Genomic DNA, 23,281 nt, shown 5'->3' on the forward strand with positions numbered 1-23,281 from the left:
TTTCCCCCTCTTCTCTCTGTAACCTCTGCCGTCTGTCGCTCTTCCTCTTTCTTTAATTTTCCCTCCTCTCCTCCATTATCCTCTGGCTTTCTCTCTCTCTCAGCTGCCCCTCCGGTTTAATGACAACCTGGTGCTCAGGCAGCTGCGGTACACAGGTATGCTGGAGACGGTCCGCATCCGGCAGTCGGGTTACAACGTCAAGTACAGCTTCAAGGTAACGCACACATTTACACCCTGTGGATGCTCTGCAAGCATCTCAGTCCATGTTGTCTTCACTCAACTTTAATTATGATAAAAAAAAGAAGCTGCAGTTGGAGATGAACTACACAAGGATGTGGACAGTTTTGCCACTTAGTCGTAGAATGTCAGTTAATCTGCATAAACACTGAACTTTTCTGGCAAAGCATGAAACATGTTCATAAAAATGATGCACCGTTCCATATTTTTTCTACATATACATATGTGTCTGTGAAATAACAGTATTTTTAGTATCGTATTTCCTTTTAATGGAACATCTGCGCAACATGAATGTTTTTCTATGTAAAAACAAAAACCTGTGCAGTTTTCCACCTGCAGAGGAATCTGTGCAAAATCTAGATTTCTACATATGCAAGAATCTACAATATCAACAGCACTTATGTACATTTCTTTAATTTTATTTTTCTATTGATGCCGCTACATTTTTCCCTTTGCAACCTCACATTATGGGATTAATAAAGGATTATCTTAGTTTATCTTAATTATTAAAAACGCTAGACTTGTTCTACTTTTACTTAAGTATTTGAACTATTTACTTACTTAACTATTTGAATACCATTTCAGTGATAATTAACAGTGTAAAACTTGAGACTTTCTTTTTTCAATCTGAATTTTCTCAACAACTCTGGTTTGCTGCACAGCTGTTTTGTCAAAGATGATCTGTCTCCAAACCGAAATACCAAAAAACGATTTAATCAGACATGACAAACTCCTCCAGAGCTTCAGAAAACATTCCACATCAGTGTCACAAGCAGAGTATTTATCATGACTAGTAAACTGACTTTTCTTTGTAAAATTGGTGGATTTCCCCTTAAAACATTCTACATTTCCTGTGAGTTCACTTCATCCTCTATTTTTCGATCTTTGTCTCTAAATGTCCCGGAATAATGTTTTCCAGACAGCAAACGCTCAACGAGCCAAACATTGAAAGGAGCTGAGCAGCAGATCACATTAACGTGTCCCCTCTGTGTGCTATCAATCTGAGCGCTCAGGACACCAAACCTAAACAACGCTCAGGTTTCCACGAGTTCAGGTGCCAGTGATGAGTTCATGTGCAGGAAACCTGTCGCTGATGTTGCTCCAGTTTAAAGGGAGGTTCACCGTCGGCCGTGTCGGTGGGGAATCGTGGGGGGACGTGAGGTGGCAGCTGTCTTAACCGCATTGGCTCCGTAAAAATATGATGTCAACCCCGTGAGAAATGCATTGTGACTAATAAAGCAGATCATGTTAAATGCAGATTGGAAGTGAGCTGTTGGACAGAAAACGTTTGGGAGCGGCTCTCTTCTGACTCCAGCCTTTTCTTACATTAGTTTCCATTTTGCGGTCTTGATTGTTCATTCGTGCCAGTCACGTCCTGCCAAGGTTTTGGGCAAAGATTAAGTCATTTTGTTAACTTATTAGGGAGTCACTTAACCAAATCACAAACTTATTTTCCCATGTAACCATAATGGTGTCTTATTTTAGCTTTTATTTGCTGTTCTGGGTCCTGCTGCCTCTCAAAAACAATCAAGGCTAATGGTGTTTTATTTAAGTCAGCGAAAGCAACAAAAACTTGACATTTCAGAGTTATTTTAGCCGAAGGCAGCCTGTGACTGTGCTGTGAAATAATGTCTCAGGATTAGTCTCAGTTTAACTATAAAATGACAGCTGTGGAAAGTACCTAAGTACATTTACTGGAGCACAATTCACACTTTTAGGCGCCTGTACTTTAATAAAGAGCATGTAGTTTAGGATACATTATACTCCTACTGGACTACAGGACATTGTAGAGGGACATTTTGAACTTTTATCTCCACTACATTTATCTGACGTATAATCATTAGTCATTTTTAATTTTAAAGTCCACCTTTAATCAGAAAGTTTTTTGCTCAGTGTTACTACTCTTGAATGTTGGTTCTTCACTGTGCAGAGTGACGAACATACAGAATTTATAAGCAGGTAACTGAACTTTTTTTCATTTAAAAATCCTTCATACACCTTTGAACGTGCCTGGAGAGGATTTTAACTCATGAGAACGTGTGATTTTTAAAAAAATGTTTACACTATCCCCTTGCTGCTCTAAGTAAATGTGAATTTCCCCACTGTGGGATCAATAAAGGCTCATATCGTATAATCCTTTATAACATCATGCATTGCAAAAAGATTCAGGATGAGAATCACAACCAGTTTGGTTTTTAAAACACAAAAACTGTCTCTGCGTTGTTAGAAGTTCCACTAAAGAGACAGTTTTTGTGTTTTAAAAATCTCAGATGGTTTCATTTAAACGTCTCATCGATGCCCAAAGAGGAGAAATTATCCAGTTTATTTTGAATGCTTGCCAATTCATCTTTCTGCCTTTCCAGAAATAGCAGCTAAATGCAGGAATTTGTCTTGTAACAGAATGTTTTTGCATTGTTGTGTGAGTGCTTCTCCCACTTCTGGAAAATAAATCTCACTACAATTTGAAAACTAAAGTGAAACAATGCTTTATATGTTGTTATTTGTGAGGATTTTGCTCCCTCTAACAACTGAAAATGTAAAAACGATCATTTATATTTTGCTGCTCGTGAGGTTCGACCTTTTACAGTAGGATTTACAAAACAGAGCACAAAACCGCACAAGTATTGTGATGAGCTCACTCAGGTAATGTTAGCATCAGACGTCTTCATTTACCAGAAATTCCTCCAAACATATTTAGCGCTGCGCTCAGCACTAATGAGAAATATCTTCGGCGTGGTGTCACTTCGGAGGACTGAACAGAGCCTCTCCATTGTCCTCGGGTCTCCGAAACACTCCCCATGCTTGTAATTGTATAAACACGGCATCTGTTTCCCTGTCCACCCCCTGCGGCCCAGGGTGCAGATTGTATTGGATTCAGACAATGAGCCTCAGTTTGAAGAGTGGGAGTTCAGCATATTTATGCCGTGATGTTTGAACCCCTGCAAATATGGACAGCATGGGCTTTTACCTGAAACCACATGTTCCTTGACAGCTTTTTTTTTTTTCTTTCGACTGTGCAAGAGATGTTCGAGAAGTTTGCTCCAGTTTCTGCTGCTTGTCAAGAGTTATATTTCAAGTTAATCCCCAACCAGTTAATCCTGTACCGCTACAAAAAAAAAAAACAAGCTGAAGGCTTTAACAGATTCGCTGACGTAAAGCTTTTGTTCGACACGTTACTGCACAGAAATCTTGTGCACATGACACAAACGTGTAATCCTGAGCAAACAGAGCTGTGGGGGTAATAAATACACTTCTCATGAACATCTTGTCTGCTTTCTTGGTAGGATTTTGTCCATCACTTCTGTGTGCTGCTCCCAGAGGGCACCAGGGCGACCAGAGAAGGAATCCAGCAGAGTCTGGACCAGCTGGACCTGCAGCCTGATGGCTACCAAGTGGGAAAGACCATGGTAGTTACTCTTCCCTCCTCGTTGCAGTTCCTTTAAATCAATTTTATACAATAAAACATCTGTTTTTAATGAGGCACATTATCCCTGAAAATATAAGACATATGGTATGAGGAAAGCATTTAGCCATCATTTTATGAAGAGGAATATCAGGATTCATTAACCCTCTGATGCCCAAAACCTGCTGGTGGGTTTAAAAGGCAAAGATTTCCCCAAATCACACCATTTATCAGAGCCAGAAACTGTAAAAACAGAAAGAATTCAGTCATCTAACAGTTCTTGACCTGCTCATCTGTCATGTGCCTTTATATTGACATTTAAATTGTATCTTAAATTGTGATATTTCATTAAAATCACTTTACTTTATGTGTTAAGATTTATCATAAATAGACCGTTTAACCAGATTCTGTGAAAAATTCTATGCTACTCGACGCAGCTGTCAAGCCGTGAAGGATTTAGCTGCAATCAACAATGAAATACCAAAAAATCAGGGACTTTTCAGCTGAACTGGGTTTAACTGCAGGCAGTGTTTACACAGAGCAGATAGGAGAGTAAGAATGGATGAGAAATAAAAATGTAAGTAGTAAAATATCTACAGTATGTACAGTCATCAGTTTTAGTTTCAGTGTTCGTGACACCTGTGGGCAGGAAGAAAAACATTGTATAAATTAATGTTATTTTAAAAAAAATTTATGAAATAATCTAAGAAATTAATAATATTTTTTTACTCTATTATGATTTATTGCATTTGCGTTCTCTCTATGTCTAGCCAGGGTTGGGCTCTTTGAATAGAAGTGCAGGATTTTATATTGCAGTTTTTAAAAAAATGATGTGACATGAGCAAAAGAAAGCTGCTTGGGATTCAGAGGGTTAATGTACATAAAGTCACAATATGAAAGCGAAATGCAAAGGCAGGATGAGCCAATTCTTTCTATTAGGTGGTGAAAAGAAAATATGGAAGCTAATTATACTGTATGTTGTTTATTGTACTGCCTGTTGCTGCATCCAAGACCTAAGAATGATTTACTCAAAAGAATGTTGAGTTTATTAAACCCCTAAATGCCACCAGCTATAAATAACATGGTCAAAGTGTAGTGTTGGGGATAACCTCATATTACCCAAAAGCATCCTGCCTTAGAAAAATAGGATGTAATGTAGACACTGTCCCATATTTGATGTGTATGTCCACCGTATGAGTGGGACCTGATGGAGGGGTCCAGGCTGTCTATATAATTAGAGGATCATACCTGACATTCTTGTGACCATGTATCCGGCCAGAGATGCCTGAGGTTCGTGTGTCTGATTCACTGTGAGGCTTTTTTTTTTTTTAGAGAATGTGAGTATATGTCTTTGTAAGCATGTGTGCTGACTTCACGGCGGTCCCTCCCCTCAGGTGTTTTTACGGGAGGCTGAGCGTCAGCGGGTGCAGGCGTTGCTCCACGGGGAAGTCCTCCGACTCATCGTCATGCTGCAGCGGCGGTTCAGAGCTCGGCTGGAGAGGAAGCAGTTTGTCCGGATGAGGGAGGCAGCCATCTGCATCCAGGTACAGTAAAGTAGTTTTTCTCTTCGTTGCTCTTATCTCCGTCTAAGTCGTTTTCCTTCTGCGGGAGTTCTTATTGTGGAATATGCTCCTTCAGTGGCTGGATGATGACAATTCGGGCGTCACAATGTCATATTTTTACTGCACGATTGTTGTGACCAAAATAATTTCTCTTTAACTTTGTTGATTGCATTTTTTGTCTCTTTTTTGGCAAATTAATTACACTCATAATAAAAATACAAGTGCAAAAAGGTGGAGAGAGAATCCTAAAGCTTAAATATGATTTTGTTTATATTTGCAGTATTGCTACAGAGCAGGTGAAAATACTTTTTTTGTATGATATTAATTTGGCCAACCCATCATGTCCAGTCCAAGTAAAGTGCACGAGAATAGTTATCAAATTAAATCTATCTAAAGCTATCAAGGATGTTTGAGTTTCAGTTTATTTAGTTTTAAAATGTACTTTATTCTGAAATCTGTGTCAAAGTTCAAATAGTATACAGTTGAAACCAGTGTGTTCCTCACTTACTAAATATGCTTAGTAGAGCTGGAATTTCATTTAATTTCCAATCCCAGACTAAGAACGCTGAAATTGCCTTTTGAGTAAAGATGCTTATACTTTTAATGGGGTTTCTGTAACTACTGAACATGAAAATAAGTCATGTTACAAATGACCCATCATCATCATCATGACTTCCTCACAGAAATGGTGGCGTTCGTACCGATCCATGGAAGAGGACGAGGAGGACTATGACCCCAGCGTCCAGGAGGGGGCAGCTTTGTGCCTGCAGACGCACTGGCGAGGTTACAGGGAGCGCCAGAGGTTCAGGCTGTGGAGGGAAGCTGCTCTGGTGCTGCAGAGGGCTTGGAGGCTGTGGCTCTGTCGGCGCTGCACGGCAGCTCTGGTTATTCAGACAGCCTGGCGCTGTCATCGAGCCAGAGAGGCCTACCTGCACCTGTACGCTGCTGTCCTACAACTACAGGCAGTGGGCAGAGGCTACCTCACCAGGCAGAGGTAAGCCACACTGATAGACATCTGTCACTAGAAAACGGAGGTAGACATGATTTCAGCAAGCAAAGGCAAATATCTGAACTTGCTTATTAAGGCTCACTGCTCTGAAAATAGCTTCTAAGGGTAGTTGACTGCATGATTTTGCTAAAGCTGGTGAAAAACCAGATTAATCTTTGCACACAGCTCCTGCAATGTGTTTGGGCATTGTTCAGTGTGCAAACAGACTGTGCTTGGTGGGAGCATACCATTACGCAAACAATCCAACCCAAAGCAGCTCTACAATCAGCTGAGAGCAGGAGTTCGTGTATCGGACTCTAACTTTGGTGAAAACTTGGGGTAGTTAAAATTAGTCATGAATAACTTTTGCTGAGTAATGGGCATAGAAGGTAGTTTCAGCTAACATTGTAATCTATTTGATTTGCAGCTTCAAGAAACTGAGAGAACAGAGACTGAGGGAGAAACAGGAGCAGGAGGAGAAGCTGCTTCAGCTGCAGAATGGCCAGGTGAGCCTCTCACCAGAGGAGGACTCACCTGAGAGGATCATGGGGCTGGACCTCAGCACTTGGGAAGATCGTTCCTATGAGCAGCGAGAAAGAAGCCTCCAGATCCTTAGCAGCCACAAGGATGCGGTCAAGGAGGACGGAGAAGGAGAAGATGCTACGACAAAAGCTCAAACTGAAGCGCCAACCTCAGTCCCAGCGTCCACTGTGGTGGTGCGAGAGAGAGCCAGAACTGTGGACGAGCCGAGCCAGAAAACCACCCGGGCCAAGAGGGAGAGCCGGCGGATGAGAGAGCTGGAGCAGGCCAAGTTCAGCCTGGAGCTCCTGAAGGTTCGGGCGAATAGCGGCGGAGCTTCTTCGCCTTCTGAGGAACAACGTCGCTGGTCTGTTGAGCTGGTGCCCCCAGCGAGCCCACCCATTCGTTCTCCACAAGGCACGCCCGACAGCCAGAGCTCCAAAGGCAGCTTCGAGCTTCTCATGATGGATGAGGAGCCGCCCAAGGCGACCGAGGAGGTGACAGACAGCGAGGACCCCTGTTCCCCTGTTCCCCCAGTCGCTCCAGCATCTGAGCCTGACTTGGAGGTCATTTCAACAAGCCCAAAGCCAGCTGAACCGCAGAAGACAGGGGTTTCTGATGCCCCACAAGGCAGCCAGAGCCCAACCAAAATGGATCTAGCAGCCCCCACACATCCGCCCAAGATCGAGAACTACCTCCCAACCTTTTACGTCCCTGCTAGCGAGGGCAGCGCAGCAATCTCCCATCATCCCACTGAGGAGCCTCAACAAAACAAAGAGGCAACCGTCTCTACAAGCACCACTGCCGTCGCCAAACCTGTCAAAGAGAGACGAGAGTCAGCACGTCGGCCAGTGGTGGTGGTCATCAGCATGCAGAAAGAAACGCCACTTAGCGAAGAGCTGGGTGGTATCGCCTGTCCCCCCGTGGAAGTCCGAGATTCTGCAGCCCAGACGGGGGATTCAACACCTTCCAAACAGAAACCAGACCCTGCTGCTGTTTCTGCTGCCGTCCCTCAGGCCGACCAGACCGTCATAGAGAAGCTGGTGCGACTGAACGAGGAGAAAGAGGAGAGGCAGCGAAACCAGCAACAGCAGAACGAAAAGGAGATGATGGAGCAGATTCGACAGCAGAAGGAAGTTCTGGAGCGACAGCGGCTTTTCTTCGCCCAGTACGAGAGGGACATGTTTGAGAAACAGAGAGGAGAGGCGCTGCACAGGATCCAGCAGAGTCGGCAGGTTGGACAAGACCTCGGTGCAACTGCAACCTCCAGCAAACCCATCAGACCCAGTTCGCTGCTGATTGAGAGAGTGGCAGGAGCGGCTCCTCATGTCAGAACGCAGTCAGAGTCGGGCTCAGAAGGCCGTAGAAGCTCCCCTCATCCACAGCTGCCTCCTCCACCTGCTTCTGCCCCCAGAGAAAGGCGTAAGGAGGTCAGGCCTGCTGCTGAAGGATGGGCGCCCAAACTCACGCTGGAGTCCAGAGATGGAACCAGAGCGAGAGCAGCTGCCAAGAAGCCACCCAGTAGTCAAGGCACCGCTGTTAGCATGACGGATAAACCAGGCAACATCTTCTTCTCTCCAAAGGACAAAGTCACATTTACAAAGTGAGTATTGAATATGTTGCGTTTGTTTAGTTTTTCCTGTATTTAGACAGCATTACACTGTAGAAACAAGGTGATAGGTGGCAGAAACTTTTACAAGAATGGACCCCTATTCGGCTCTTTTAGCATTTCTGTTTCCATCATGGTGTAGGATGTGGCATTTTCAACCTCAATGTTACCTCCAAGAGCACCAAAACATTGGCAAATACTAGTTACTGGTCGTAGCTCCAGTTTTATTTGCATATAGAAAATACAACAATGGCTGGTTTCTTATGTAAGCCTATATGGTAAAGGTTTTGCTGTTGATGGACTGCTACTCAACAAGGACATTGGAAGGGCAGAAAAATGGTGCTCGTTGTTCTTCCTGAGTTTAACCAATCACTGTCAAGCACAGTCGTACTTTTTTCTTCTTTGAAAATGGGCCAGAGTGAAATGTTTTGACAACTATTGTGTTACTTTTGTGGTCCCTTAGCTCTTTCTTCGCAGCATCATCCTCTGGTCAAAATTTAAATCCAATACTTGGGTTTGCAGCCAAATGCCTGCTGAATTAATGACATTTAGTAGCACCTCCAGAAGTTTTTCATAGCGGTGGCCAGATGGGGCACACTAAAACCAAAAGCCTTCACTGAGATTCATGAATTCTATAAAGAGGCTCTACAGGGGAGGTTCTCACAGCCAGAACAACTTAAAGGTTCAAGTTGCTTGAAAACATATCTCATACATTCTTTTTGGAATAATAATAGTAAATACTGATTTGAGGCCAAGTTTGAAAGATGCAGCACCATTAAAAAGTGTGTATTTAATGATACACAATGTTACATCTGCTTAATAGCTCATCATTGGGATTCATTGCTGTACGTTAATAACATTGGCTCCTAATGTGCATGTTTTTCTCTTTTGGTCCATCAGTTTTGACGGCGAAGCAGCCAGTAAAGACAAAACTCCTGCAGCTGTTCCCAGAGAAGGACCAGCACCAGTCCCCAAGCCTTCTAAAGGAGTGAAAGGACGGGATGTAAGCAATCTCTCCTTCTTTCCCTTTGTAATTTTTTAAAACAATTTTCATTCAGCATGTGCATGAGTGCTTTTTGTTGTTGTTGTCATGAATAAATTAATGAATCTTGACGTTATAGCTCCTATTCATACACTAAGGTCCCCCTCAGCTGACCGACATGAGGAACAAAATGCACTGAAGTTCTTCTACAGATCGCTAAAGGCACCTTGTAAACATGCTGTTATCACTTCTGGTAAACTCCAGGTTGGCAGAGTTGGCCAAAAAAAGAAAGCCAGAATGGCACGGACCCGCTCCGACTTCCTCACCCGCGCCCCCACCCTCTCAGTTGGGGGCGATTCAGACGAGGATGACTATGATGGCGACAGCCTCCCCAGCCCCCGACATTACACCCTGCCCCTCTCCAAACAGAGCTCCACGGAGGCAGGCTTAAGAGAGTCCTGTTTCAGTGACTCAGACATGGTAACAGGCGCCATCCGAGCCACCAGTGGCCCTCTTCTTGTAGCGTGGCTTCTCTTTGACATTTCTAACCCACTCAGCAGAGCCAGCATAGGTCTGCATCACACCTTCAACAAACTCCTCTTTTTTCAGAGTTCTGTAACTTTTCTTATAAGTGGAAGACATTTCAAAGGTATTTCAAGGCAGGTATTTCAAAGGCATTTTGAAACACCTGCTAAAACGTGTAATAGACCATAAAGTCTATATTTCTCATATAAACATCCAGCGATTTTCTGTCAGCTTTTAAAAAGACAAGAATTCAAGGCTGTCGCAATAAAACTTTATTGATTTGACATCCTCTCCAGAAACCAACATTGAATTTGAATATATCCTGTACATCATTATGCACAGTATATATTTCAAGTATATTTTGAATTTTGAAATGTATTTTCCCCAAAAACAATCCGCTTTTTAACATAGTTGCTTTTCTAACATAATTTAGCTTCTCTTTCTCTCACAGCTGTAACAGGGATTTTTCTCCTTTGATTTGTTCCTGGTTCTTTCCTGGTTAATTAGCAGCGTTTGCATGTCACTTGGTTACATTTCTTCTTTTAGCACATAGCACTAGTCACTTGTCAAACCTTGGAAATCCTTGAAAAAGGATGATTCGCTTTTGACTTTCTTCATCACCTAACAAACTCTTGCTGTCTTTTCCTGGGAGAACTCACATTGTAAACTTTTTAGGACTTTTTAAAGTATTATTTGTCCTGCTGTTTCTTTTTAATTGCCATGGTTACTACAAATAGGATTTATAGTTCTGCTGATATTGAGAAGAGCTCTGGTAAATGTAAACTGTAGTGATTCAGCACCAGTGATGTGATGGTGCCATCTACTGGCTTCAACGTGTACTCAGATCATGATATACTTAAACCACATGGAAATAACAGAGAGCTTTGTCCTCCAGTGTGCTACGTCTTTAACATGTTATCTGACATGATGTTGTTTCAGCCTGGAAGCTCTGAGGAGCAAAAGAAGATACACAAAGCCATGTCGTCAGGAGATTTGGGCAAAGTGGACTCGCTTCGCAAGAACTCGCAAGATGGAAGGTTTGTACCTGAACACCCAAGCATCTTTTGTTTATGTCTCGTACGTAATAGATTTTTTATAAAAGATTAATTTACCACTTATAATTGAAAGCTGTTTCTATTTTGAATGTTTATCAACCAGGGTTCGTGGTAAGATGCGTTTCTGGGGCAAGACCAAGTATGGCGATAAGAAGACATCCAGAGAAAAGCTGATCTGTGGTGCTGATTCCATGGATGGAGACTATGGAGACACTGGGCCATTGCTGGGAGATGGTGCGATTCCTCCACACAAATATTCTCAAATCAAAAATGATACAGTGGGAGGTGTTAGATGCCAAAATCCGCTTTATATAATATTTTACCTAAAGTTTAATCGTCTCACTTGGCCCTATACTTCTGTCATCATTCCCCTCCACACAGCAGGTCAGGAAAACATGTCGCCGCCATGCAGTCCTGATCTGACGTTGGATCGAGGGTTCAGAGACTTGAAGGAGAACAAGGAGCCGTCTCCTAAAGTGAAGCGACGGCGGAGCGTTAAGATCAGCAGCGTGGCTCTGGAACCAGCTCAGTGGCAGAACGACGCCCTGCAGATCCTCACCTGCACCAACGACTACAGGAGCATGAACGACTTCCTAATGAAGAAGGTACGTGATCTCTCTTGTTCTTTGGACACATATGAGTGAAAGTTTTTATGTAACTTGCAGGTGAACTTGAGCGTCTAAACTTCTGCACAAGGAGAGTAACTGAGTTTTCATTCTAAGGCCTGCATGTAGTTCATTTTCCGTGCTGTGATGATTGTGGCATCATGTTTTAGATCAATGACTTGGACACGGAGGACAGCAAGAAGGACACCATGGTGGACGTTGTGTTTAAAAAGGCTCTGAAGGAATTCCGACTAAACATCTTCAACTCTTACTCCACAGCACTCGCAGTAAGTGCTGTCAACATGATATACATCACTCCAAGTTAAAACACTTTCTTCTGAGATCCGATGTAATAAAAAATCTGCGTATGTTCTACTTTGTATGTTTTAAACTATTAAAGTATAAAATAAAACCTGTAAAAATATACATTTCCTTAGCATTACCATTCCTCTAGCGCTCAACGAGATGCACCAGCAACTTTTTTTAGGCCAATAAGATTTTTTATTTTTTTTAAGTTTCTACAAAGAAACAGTGTGACCAAATGTCGCCCAGCTAAAGATGTGCAAAGTCCTGCTTCCCTACTGCTCACTGCCTCCAGGTTAGCTTTTTAGAATAAGCAGCTGCCTTACGGTACTCCAGCTTTATTTACTCTTATGATAACTCTAAAATGTCTCGACTACAAGCAAAGCACATCAAATGTTCTGCTGTTGGCTGTAAGAGTGAACACAAGAGTCGTCATACACCCCTAGCATTTGATAATGAAGAGCCAGTGGATTACTTTTATCACTAATGGCAATGTCTTTACAATCATAGTGTTAGCACCTTGCACAGCTAAAGTGGCTAACGTTCCCGTTAGCATTGGTTGTATGCCCACAAATCAGAGCAGAGATGAAGGAATCTTCAAGAGCAAATTCAAATCAATAAACAGGTAGTGGTTCATAGTAACCTGTGTGGGTTACTGTCTTTCATCTTGATTGTGGTGCTTGAGTGCAACTTTTAAAAAAAATCTTTTTAGATCTTTTCTACTACAACATTAATTCTGGGCTCTTTTTGTGACACCACTGTGTTCCTTCTTAGATGGACGATGGGAAAAGCATCCGCTACAAAGACCTTTACGCTCTGTTTGAGCACATCTTGGAGAAGACCATGCGGCAGGAGCAGAGGGACTGGAGGGAGTCTCCTGTCAAAGTGTGGGTCAACACCTTCAAAGTCTTCCTGGATGAGTTCATGACTGAGTACAAACCTATGGACAGTGCAGTCACCAAGGTAAAGACGAGAAACAGCCTCCAGACCGCAGATTAGAAATAGTTTGGAATTATGGATGTTGTTAAACCTGGTAGAGGACTTTGAATTCATTCTGTTTTATGGTAACATTAAAGAAATATGTGTTCATTTGTTGTTGTGGATCCACTAAGAAAAAAGATTGTTTACAAGTAGGGAAAGTTATTTTTTTTACAGACTGGTCACATATGTGCTCAGGTGTGCATCAGCCTTCTTGGGTGGAGATTTTGTCAATGGTTTACATTATGTTAACATGTATTGATGAATATTGATACCCAGCTGTTATTCTGAATTGTCTCTTTCTTTGCAGCCGGTACCGAAACCTGAGCGTAAAAAACGGAGGAAGAAGGACGCAGACATTGTAAGTTTTTTTTTACATCAGCAGCAAGCACATGGTCCTGATCATATTAGAGGAAACACAGCCAGACTTCTACACCTCAGTTTGCCCTTTAAAATAGCGATAAAATAAAAAAAGAAAGATTAGACAAAGAAGAAAAATAGAAAAATTAATTATAAGGAGACCATACATAAAAATCTGTTTCTCAAGTTTGGGAAAAAATAAAACATCCAGATGGTTTATTTGTTTAGTGTTCTTTGTTCTTTTGTGTTGCTTCTCTTGTTCTAGTTTCCTCTTCTTAATAATGTTTTTTTCTAAGCGTGTTCATGCTGGATGTATTATTTGTGCATGACACAATAATTAAATGAATCAATCAAAAGAAATGTGAAAGGAAACATGCAGGAGAACTGCAGATGAACTTGTGCTCTGCTGCTCTCTGCAGGTGGAGGAGCATAATGGCCACATCTTCAAGTCCACACAGTACAGCATCCCCACGTACTGCGAGTACTGCTCGTCGCTCATCTGGATGATGGACCGCGCCTGCGTCTGCAAATGTAGGTGTGAATGCAAAATGTCACTCCTGCAATTCATAACGCTGAGAATCACTAAATTTCATACGGCTTAGAAAACCTACTTTGAATGTACAGTTTAGGGGCCATGGATTGAGTTGAAAGTTGTATTTTTTTCTTATTAAACCAGGATGCAGGAATGGTTAATTGATCATTCTGTTGACTGAAAATTAACCTTCAATTATTTTAATAACCAAGTTAAGTCATTTATTAAGTTAAATAGTGTTGCTCCCACTTCCTTAAGTGTCTAGATTTGCTCACTGTGACCTCAACAAACCTGCTTTTGGCCATAAATTAGGACACTGTGTTGTTCTGTAGGAACATCTCTCTGGTCATTATGCTGTCCCCACCCTCTCATCCCCACTCTCACCCAACCAGTCGAGGCAGATGGCTGCCTTTCCTGAGCCTGGTTCTGTCTGAGGTTTTTTTCTTCCCCTCCCTTTGTGGATTTTTTATTTTTTTTTGGTTCCCACCATTGCCGACCACCTGGTCAGAGGGGGTCCAAAGGCAACTTTGTATTGTTGGCTTCTCTGTTTAAAAAATGTGTAAGGGCTTCACCTTACTATGTTAAGCGCTGTAAAATGCAAATGAATCATTCAACAGAAGGGACAACAGAACTGTGACTATATTTCACATTTGGTTGGATGCTGATTTGGTGACACTAGTCTTGGGTGCCAACCTATTGAAATCCTCCAAGTCTTTGCTACATGTATTGTATGAGTCTGGACAGACATAGATGCAAACAGCCACTTCAGTGTTTGGCAGAGGAAAACCACCACAAGGCATTCATTGTAGCTTCTCTTAAGATTTTGGAAGGTCATGATGGGGTTTTATAGACCAACTAGATGAATTTTATCAACAGGTTAGCTGTCGTACTGTTTCTCTGCCTGACTTGAGGCAAACAAATCTCAGATTTACTCCTGAAACATTTTCGGGTGAAAACAGCGAAGAAAGTTTTAGTCTTTAAATTTCACCAAACAAGTTCTGGGTGGTGAAAAGTCCAAATAATTTAAATCTTTATAAAACTCATACCAGTGAGTGTTGAAAGCCCTTCTACACACACTGAGTCATGTTTCCATCACCTCACAATTACACTGACTTACATTACCGGATATTACCAAACTCTTAAACCAAATGTCCAGCCTAAATTGAATCTTTACTGATGTGTGGACTCGATTTTTGTCCGCAAAAGGAAGTTGGGACGGAATAATCTGATTTACACGACATGAGAACTCGGGGATATTCATTGGGTGCCTAAATTCGTTTACTGTCAGACAGTGTAATGTGACAGAAACGTCTTTTCAGGCCGAGTTTTTGTGACCGAATGTGCACACAAACATCTGTGTGGACACTCACATGAACTTGTGCACATAAAAACGCTAAATCTGTGTCCGAGCTGTGTTCAGTCTGGCCTCAGAGCTCGAGTACCGCCCTCAGCCCTAATCAGATTGTCTTCAACTGGACTCATGGGGTCTGCGGCTCCATCTCTGCAGAGACTTCTCCACACAGTTTGTCCTTTATTCACACAGGATGTTTTCTTCATGCCAGCCAACACCGCTTTGGTCTCTGCAGCAATAACACTTTTTCTTTTCTCTTTGGTCCCAACTCGAGCTGAATAATGAGGAGACACTGCCTTTCTGTGGATAATGGAAATGACCTGTTTGATCTCTCTGGCTGTGTTTATCCAGTGTGCCGCTACGCCTGCCACAGAAAGTGCTGCCAGAAGACGACCACCAAATGCAGCAAGAAGGTGAGTTGGCCATATTGTGCACCCTCACAATAACATCCCGTGACATTAATTGTGTTACTGCGGGTTTATGTACAGTAGCTACTGTTAATTCTGCTGCCTGCTGTGTTAGTCTGCAGGCTGAGATTGTATTTTTGGGAGCGTTATCGATGTTTGCATGCATTTTAGAAAACATCTGCATGTTTTCATGAGGGTTTGTTATGTTTGTGTCTGTGAGCAGTTTGATCCGGAGCTTTCCTCCAGACAGTTCGGAGTGGAAGTTTCTCGTCTGACTAATGACGAGAGGACGGTGCCGCTGGTAGTGGAGAAGCTCATCAACTACATCGAGATGCACGGCCTCTACACCGAAGGAATTTACAGAAAATCCGGCTCCACCAACAAAATCAAGGAGCTGAAGCAGGGCCTCGACACAGGTGATTAGCTGTAGGTCGGCCAGCAGGTGATTTACGCTCGCTGGCTTTTAAAGCTGACTAACGCGGGAGGGAAAGGATTAAGTGTGATTACTGAGCTTTGGTGTGGTCTGTCTGCGTTCTCCTACAGATGTGGACAGCATGAATCTGGACGACTACAACATCCACGTCATTGCGAGCGTCTTCAAGCAGTGGCTGAGAGACCTGCCCAACCCTCTGATGACATTTGAGCTTTACGAGGAGTTCATACGCGCCATGGGTAAGTAGTGGACACCAGCTATCCAACATCTTCAAGTCTTTTTTATTGCATACTTCAGACAGAAGAGGATATATTTGTATGCCGTGACAGTAAATGTTTTGTGGGTCCTCAGGTTTGCAGGATAAAAAGGAAATGATCAGAGGAGTATATTCAGTCATCGACCAGCTCAGCAGAACTCACCTAAACACTCTGGAGCGCCTCATATTTCATCTTGTCAGGTAATGAAGCAATCTGTCGTCATGGTAGGATTAATACACGCTTTGTTTCCATCCTGATGCATGATTCACATTCTGACTTCCTGCTTTCAGGATCGCCTTGCAAGAGGACACAAACCGTATGTCTGCTAATGCCTTGGCTATAGTTTTCGCTCCCTGCATCCTCCGCTGCCCCGACACCATCGATCCACTGCAGAGTGTTCAGGACATCAGCAAGACGACAGCGTAAGAATTCACTCGACGTCTGTGACTTAAATTCTGTGCCATGACCTAAATGTAGTGGAAAGACGTGGGGCGGGCATTGGAATGGGGACACACATGACACACAGAAGGAAAAACTAAAAGTGTGTCTTCAGTTAAATTAATCTGCTTCATGTGAGAACAATAAAAAAAAACTCTAAAATCTAGTTTAGAGAGATTTTTCCAGACACACAAAAGAACAATCAGATTTCTGACTGAGAGGACAAAATGTCAAATGTGATGTTCAACAAGGGAACATGTCAGTCAAAACTGAACTAGTAGTTCTGTCACTGTAGCAGTCTTGTGTTTTTTGTGTCGGAAAGTATAATTACTATCCTGGTATTAGGCACTAATAGTGGGTAAAGTAAACAGCAGTAGAGCCTGAATACTTTGGAACAAGTAGCCTCATATTGTACCGTATGAATCAAACTTTCTAGAAAAGGTTTCTGATTTGTCACACCATAGAATAATGTGTTATTAACCACCCAGGCAAGTTTGAATCATTAAAGAAATGTGCAAGTATGTAAAATTAGGTTTCAAAATGGTGAAAAAATCAGCAGTACTGTGGGTGTGTGTGTCCACTGACAGCGTTCACACGAACCCACATGAAGCATACTGACCAGACAAACAGACTTCAGTTAGTTTCAACTAAACCAAACAAGTTAGACGTGAAATCACAGATGCACACTGTCAAAGTTGAATATGTTGACATGCATAATGTGTTTAGAAACACAGACGTGAACATACACTAGTTTTACTGAGGCGTTGTATTTCCAGTGATGCTGAAGTGGTTTTGTCTCTCGCCGTTCCTCCACAGGTGTGTAGAACTCATCATTTGTGAACAGATGAATAAGTACAAAGTGCGACTAAAGGACATCAACACGTTGGAGTTTGCTGAGAATAAGGCCAAGTGCAAACTGACCCTCATTCGACGGTCGATGGTAAGTTAATGCAGCACTCACATATGTACAGAGACTCACTGCTGATTCAGCAATCCTGAAGCCTCCTGCACTGCTTTACCTCCCATGATTTCCTCCTTTCTAAGCAGCTTTTCTCCTCTCTAGAATCTGCTCCCTAACATGTCTTTTCCTTCACCCAGAGACCAGTACTAATAGCTGTTAGATTTATGAGCATAGCGCACATTATGGTATGTATACACACACTGCGGATTACATCCCCGACCCGTCATCCAGTGGTGATGTTGTTGTGATGATGATCACTGCACAGTCTCATCTCATCAAATATTAACATTTGTTTTCTCCATCCCCGAACAAAGCATGAGTCATCCCAACACTAATTTTGTTTTTGTTTTTTTTGCTGTTGTCAGACTATATTCTGTTACCGTCTCATGTGATTAAAAGTAACGACATTGTGCAGTTATGCTGTTGCTTCTAATTAGCTTGTTTTATGTTATGTGGAGTATGGAACATAAAAAGTAAACATTTTCAGCATATTTTCTGACTTAATACCTCAGAGAAATGAAAACATTTTCATAATTTTAGCACATACTGACCAGTTTAGATGTGATTTAATGTTTTTTATTACTGTTTCTAGATAAATTCAGGACAAATATCATAACTGGCTTTTTTATGCGTCTCATTAATCCACTCCTTGTACATTTCTCTTGCAAATACCATAACAATATCGCACAACAGTATATTACTACTGTTGGAGCCACTTTCAGCTGTAATAAAGCAGCAAATTAACCACTGATGTTGGCAGATTGTTACATTTAAGCTGACGATTATAAATGTGGCGTTGCTGATTCTTCTATTGTTTTTCTTGTCATTTTTACTCAAAGCAGCCAAATGCAGCTAGAAAGGTAAAGTTTGTGTGACGTTGTGCTGTGTCTACCTTTGGGTTTCATCAGTACTGCTTTTAAACTTGGCTGGTTATGTCATGTGGTTCAGTCACTGCATGTGCAAGGGAGTAGCTGCTTGATAGAAATGGTGTAACGTACTGTAGTGGGGTTTTTTTTTAATGAAGCACAAATGTAATATTCACATTACTGAGAAGACAACATCTGCCCTTGTTTTGCTCCTCAGGGAAAAGGCCACGTACAGCGACTAAGCTACCACACTCCCTCACCTCCGGTCAGTCCTCGGCTGCCGTCTGTGGCCGACGCCGTCATCGAAGAGAGTGGCGGTGAAGAAGGAGCAGAATCATTCACCGAAATCTCAGAGCATCAGCAGGCCGCCATGCAGCAGGAAGAGAGGGTGTTGACGGAACAAATAGAAAACCTGCAGAAAGAGAAGTACTTAAAATGCTAATATGATTTTCAAAATACACACAATTGAGAACCTTGGATTTGTGCATCAGAACAACAACTGACAATTTGTGTGTATTACTAATGCTAGCTCCATCTCATCGCTGGTCCTCAGCTCATTTGTTAACCTGGATAATGTTTGTCTTCACAGAGAGGAGTTGACTTTCGAGATGCTGACTCTGGAGCCACGAGCATCAGATGATGAGACCCTGGAGTCAGAGGCCTCTATCGGTACAGCTGACAGCTCTGAAAACCTCAACGTGGACTCTGAGGAAACCATTTCTGACTTCTCTGGTACGTCATTATACAGGACATCATGACTCACCTTTCAGTTGGACAAGATGGACATAGTTTGCAGGCCTGAAACAGTGAAGCCAACATGGAAGTGCTTTAAACCTGCATTCTTTCTAACAGACAGTAGGGGGCGACTCTTCTGGCTGCAAAAATGAGTCAATTTTTATAAAAGTCTATGAGAAAGTGACTCTACTTCTCACTTGATTTGTCGCATCAGTAAACATTTTCCTAATAAGTTTTTGGCCTCAATTTGTAGTTTTAAGTCTCAGATTTCAGTGTATGAGTCAGACTCATAGCGAGATCACTGAAGTTGGGAAATTCTTTGAACTGAACTGTAGGCCTTAAACTTAAAATCTCCTCATTCAGTGTATAACTTTAATTGTTTAAGGTCTTGCATTAGTGATCAAGTACCTCCCTTGTACAGCCAACCTGGTGGGTTTACTAAAATGTATTCCACCATATTCTGATTTGCATATAGTTGTCTGCAACAATAACCACAAGTCAGTCTAGAGCTGTTCTTTGCTAACACTGAGTTTTAAATTTTTCCGTCAAAGTTCTTTCTTATCTTTATGTGTTGAAAACACTTTTTTGGATTTTTACTGTTTTTACTGTTTCTGATTTTCATGAGCTATAGCCATCAAAATTAAAACAAAAAAAGAAATTTTGATTAATAAATAGTGAATATAGACTGTAAGAAAGTTTATCTCTTTGAATTAAATTATGAAGAAAAAACAAAAAGGAACACACATTTTGGAGATGCACCTGTGTAGTGTATTGTAGGGAGAAAAAAAAGAGGAAAACACTTGACATGTCTTTGTTTCTCATCTCAGAGCGCGGTCCAGCGTTGACTTCCCCCTGGCCACGGAGATCTGACGGTAAAAGCCCCCGGCGCCGAGGTCTCCGCCGGCAGCCCGATTCCTTGGACTCTGTAGACTCTTGCTCCAGTGTTTCCTCCTACTCCTCGTCGTCACACTACCACCCTTCGTCCGCCTCCTCCTCGTCCGCCACCACCACCCGGCGCTTTCGTTTCCATTCCAAATCTCCTACTGTGGGCTCGGGTCCAGCCCAGGCCCAGGCTCTGAACACATCTCAAGCCACTCGAGCCGACAGCTTAGACAGCAGCCCTACAGCAGATCAGGACGGCACATATGATGAAAGGCCCCAGTTCACCAGCCGAGGCACCTTCAATCCAGAGAAGGGTAAACAGAAACTTAAGGGGGCCCGACATTCAACCCTGAGGCACTCCAGAGAAGAAGGCGGCCACGGCAGGGACCCTCCAGACATACCGCAGCATGTGGTGTTGTACGGCAGTAATGAATTCATGGTATGAAGGACACTGGGACACCAAAGCACTCCCTATTCAACTCCCTGGCAGGCGTATATGTTCTCAATGGGAGGTAACGTAATGGCAACTGACCTCCTCTCCTCAAAGCACTCTTGCTTAGCCTTTCTTTGTCGAAGTCTGCAAAGAAGTGTCCCCAAGTGCCGTGTACAGTGTTTCCACCTCCAGAGGGAGGCGGTGGAGGGGAGGGACCAGAAATCAGTGGAAGGGCTCCTCTTCTGTGGACTAAACTGCCACCAATGCTCCCACAGTGCCTTGGCAGCTCTTTACTCAGCGCCGACACTGAGCAGGAGGACAGAGAAAAGGGAACGTTGGAATATGCGGAAGACCACTCAGCATCAGGGAACGTTACAGAGCTGGAAAGCTGAAGCGAATAAGAAGAAACCAGGCACCCTCACGGATATCACAGTGGACTTAAAGCTCCGATCTATTAGCTGCTTAATGAGTTTACAGTTCATAACAATCAGTGTAAGCAGTGGATGCTCTGTTATTACGAAATGATTTTTCCCTTATTTAATAAATTTTAATGTCACAGAAATTCTTTATAGCATATAATATACAGGTATAAATACTGTACAAAGCCGGAACACCAGCCTCTGCTGGGTAGTTGAAGTCAAATATTTATCTTTTCTTTTTTTTTTGAGTATCTTGGAGAGAGATGATTTGGGCAGTGGATGCTACATTTGTGTGTGTGCATGTGCCAAGCGCTCATGCCTGACTGTATGTATGTGTGAGAAAGAGAAAAAAAACCACTTCATGTGTTTTAAGTTTGTGCTGCTTTTTTGTTTCCCTTCCAAGGGAAATACCGCCATCAAAGGGACCAAGTCAGCTGGTGTGTACTCCAGCCAAAGGGGATCCCAGCTCTTTAAAGAATGTCGGACGTGTATTAAAAACTCCTGCATTCACTGCTTAACAGCCATACAACAATTGTAATGTACAGTACAGTACATATGTACAGTATAGTGGACAAATGCCATTCTATTCTTGAAATCTATTGTTACCCACCCACTCCCAAAGCCATCCCCTCCTGTCTTTAAAGTGTTTGCTCAATAGCAACCAAGCAAGAACATAAAACCTCCATGTCTTCTGTCGTTATTATATTGAGTATGTTTTTGCATTTTTCCATCTTGCCTAGTTTAGGCTAAATGGGTTGATTTAACCCCTAAAATCTCGTCTCTGTGTATCGAAGTTTGGAAGTTATTGAATGAAAAAAAAATCCTTTCCTGCCCTGCAGTGATGTAGATGTACCTCTACACTCTTGCTTTCTTGAGAATATGCAGATCTATGAAGCTCCTGCCTCTTCTCCACCCACACCTCTTCACTCACTGCAGCTCAGCACACCAGCTCACCTACGACTCTGTTTAAACACTATTGAAGTAATTCAGCCATACACGCAAGAACCAGAAATTAAACTGAAATTAAAAACTGTCAACCTGCAGTTTTAAGGTGGAAATATGCAGTCATGGCATAGACTGCTTATTTATCTCATGATGTAACTTCGGGCCAATGAAAATCAACATATGCACGTTTGAAAAAGGTTAAAAACGACTTGATTTTCACTGGATGAGGTTTTTAACTATTTGAACTTTGCAGCTTTGTTAAAGTAGATAAAATATTGAAATACATGATTTATACAGCTGCTATTATTCTTCTATTAGCAGTAGGATGGCACTAGTAACATAAACAGGGGCATCATTATATTCCTTGACCCAGTTAGCCCTGACAGGGAGCTGGCATTCACCACATCAGGACCCTGAAACTGAAGAAGCAAAATGGTATCCAGCCATCTTTAATTATATTATCCCAGTGTGACATGTGCCCAGATGTCTTCTGTGAAACCGACACAGAAACACTTAATTAATCCACGTGGTGCCTCATCCAAGGGAGGAGTCGGACATCGTTACTGGGTGTGACATAGAGCCAATAATCAATTGCGAAACCAGTAGAATATACAAGATTATATTATTAAAGTGAGGCCATGTCGCTTTGAAAGAAGTATTATACTACTTCTTTTACAGAAAAAAGACAGAGTTCATGATGAGTATAAAACACCTTCAGTACTCACAGGTTTTGTTGCTATGACTTCCAGCGGTTAACATTAGTAACCTCAGTATTGTTGTGTAACTGACTACTGGTATTACTCGTTAATTTTCCAGCTCATGACTACAGTGTAGGCCTTACTTACCATTATTCTGTATCCTTCATTTTGTCCTTCAATATTTAAGTATTCAAACATCAGCATCATCGTCGTAATGCATTTCATAATCTTTGATGAGGGTCAGTTTCATGTGACCGTGTTGGTGTCTGCAGTCCTTATCAGTTTTTAGCTTTAGGGATCTGTTGTCTCCCTCTGGGAACTGAAATAAGAGCTCAGTTCAGACTTCTTCCTCTTGGACAAACAGGTAATGTTCTGTGTGTGTTTTCTCATTTCTGTAGCTGCTTATTCTGCATTCGTTCATCCTTTAGGTGCTGCTTCTGCCCTGGACAGTCATGTGACTGTTGGACCTAGAAGTGTAGGAGTTACTTAACCCAGGGTTCATAACTGTGTCATTTTAACATAAATTTACATCTAAATTAATTCTGACATGCAAGACCGCTGGTTATATACTGAGCAAAAATATAAATGCATCATGTGAAATTTTATGAAATATTAGTGAATTAGATTTAAACCAGTGTTGCCAAATTGGAGACTTTCTCACTAAATCTGGCGACTTTCCAAACCCTGTTGGTGACTTTTCCCCCCCAAAAGCGACTAGCGACAAATCTAGCAACTTTTTCTGGTGTTGTGGTGACTGACGGAAAAGCCTGCATCATTGTGTTTCTTACTTACTTTTTG

General features: G+C 42.2%; 1 protein-coding gene across 2 annotated transcripts in view; it reads left to right on the plus strand.

Annotated features, from left to right (window-relative positions):
• Positions 1-21,543, plus strand: part of myo9aa (myosin IXAa) — a 135,523-nt gene extending 113,980 nt beyond the window's left edge. For both annotated transcript variants that reach the window (XM_008304735.1, XM_008304743.1), the window contains 23 exons: positions 104-214; positions 3,522-3,644; positions 5,035-5,184; positions 5,886-6,196; positions 6,618-8,312; positions 9,219-9,321; positions 9,565-9,780; positions 10,765-10,862; positions 10,984-11,114; positions 11,262-11,485; positions 11,656-11,772; positions 12,563-12,751; positions 13,077-13,127; positions 13,546-13,657; positions 15,361-15,422; positions 15,640-15,832; positions 15,960-16,088; positions 16,201-16,306; positions 16,397-16,528; positions 17,361-17,484; positions 18,589-18,797; positions 18,961-19,103; positions 19,934-21,543. In XM_008304735.1, coding sequence (XP_008302957.1) covers positions 104-214; positions 3,522-3,644; positions 5,035-5,184; positions 5,886-6,196; positions 6,618-8,312; positions 9,219-9,321; positions 9,565-9,780; positions 10,765-10,862; positions 10,984-11,114; positions 11,262-11,485; positions 11,656-11,772; positions 12,563-12,751; positions 13,077-13,127; positions 13,546-13,657; positions 15,361-15,422; positions 15,640-15,832; positions 15,960-16,088; positions 16,201-16,306; positions 16,397-16,528; positions 17,361-17,484; positions 18,589-18,797; positions 18,961-19,103; positions 19,934-20,433 — 5,229 coding nt within the window. In that variant the 3' untranslated portion in view covers positions 20,434-21,543. The remainder of the gene's footprint in view (positions 1-103; positions 215-3,521; positions 3,645-5,034; positions 5,185-5,885; positions 6,197-6,617; positions 8,313-9,218; positions 9,322-9,564; positions 9,781-10,764; positions 10,863-10,983; positions 11,115-11,261; positions 11,486-11,655; positions 11,773-12,562; positions 12,752-13,076; positions 13,128-13,545; positions 13,658-15,360; positions 15,423-15,639; positions 15,833-15,959; positions 16,089-16,200; positions 16,307-16,396; positions 16,529-17,360; positions 17,485-18,588; positions 18,798-18,960; positions 19,104-19,933) is intronic.
• The last annotated feature ends 1,738 nt before the right edge of the window (positions 21,544-23,281 follow it).

Source organism: Stegastes partitus, unplaced genomic scaffold (genome assembly GCF_000690725.1).
Source record: "Stegastes partitus isolate 25-593 unplaced genomic scaffold, Stegastes_partitus-1.0.2 Scaffold41, whole genome shotgun sequence".
Taxonomy (NCBI): Eukaryota; Metazoa; Chordata; class Actinopteri; family Pomacentridae; genus Stegastes; species Stegastes partitus.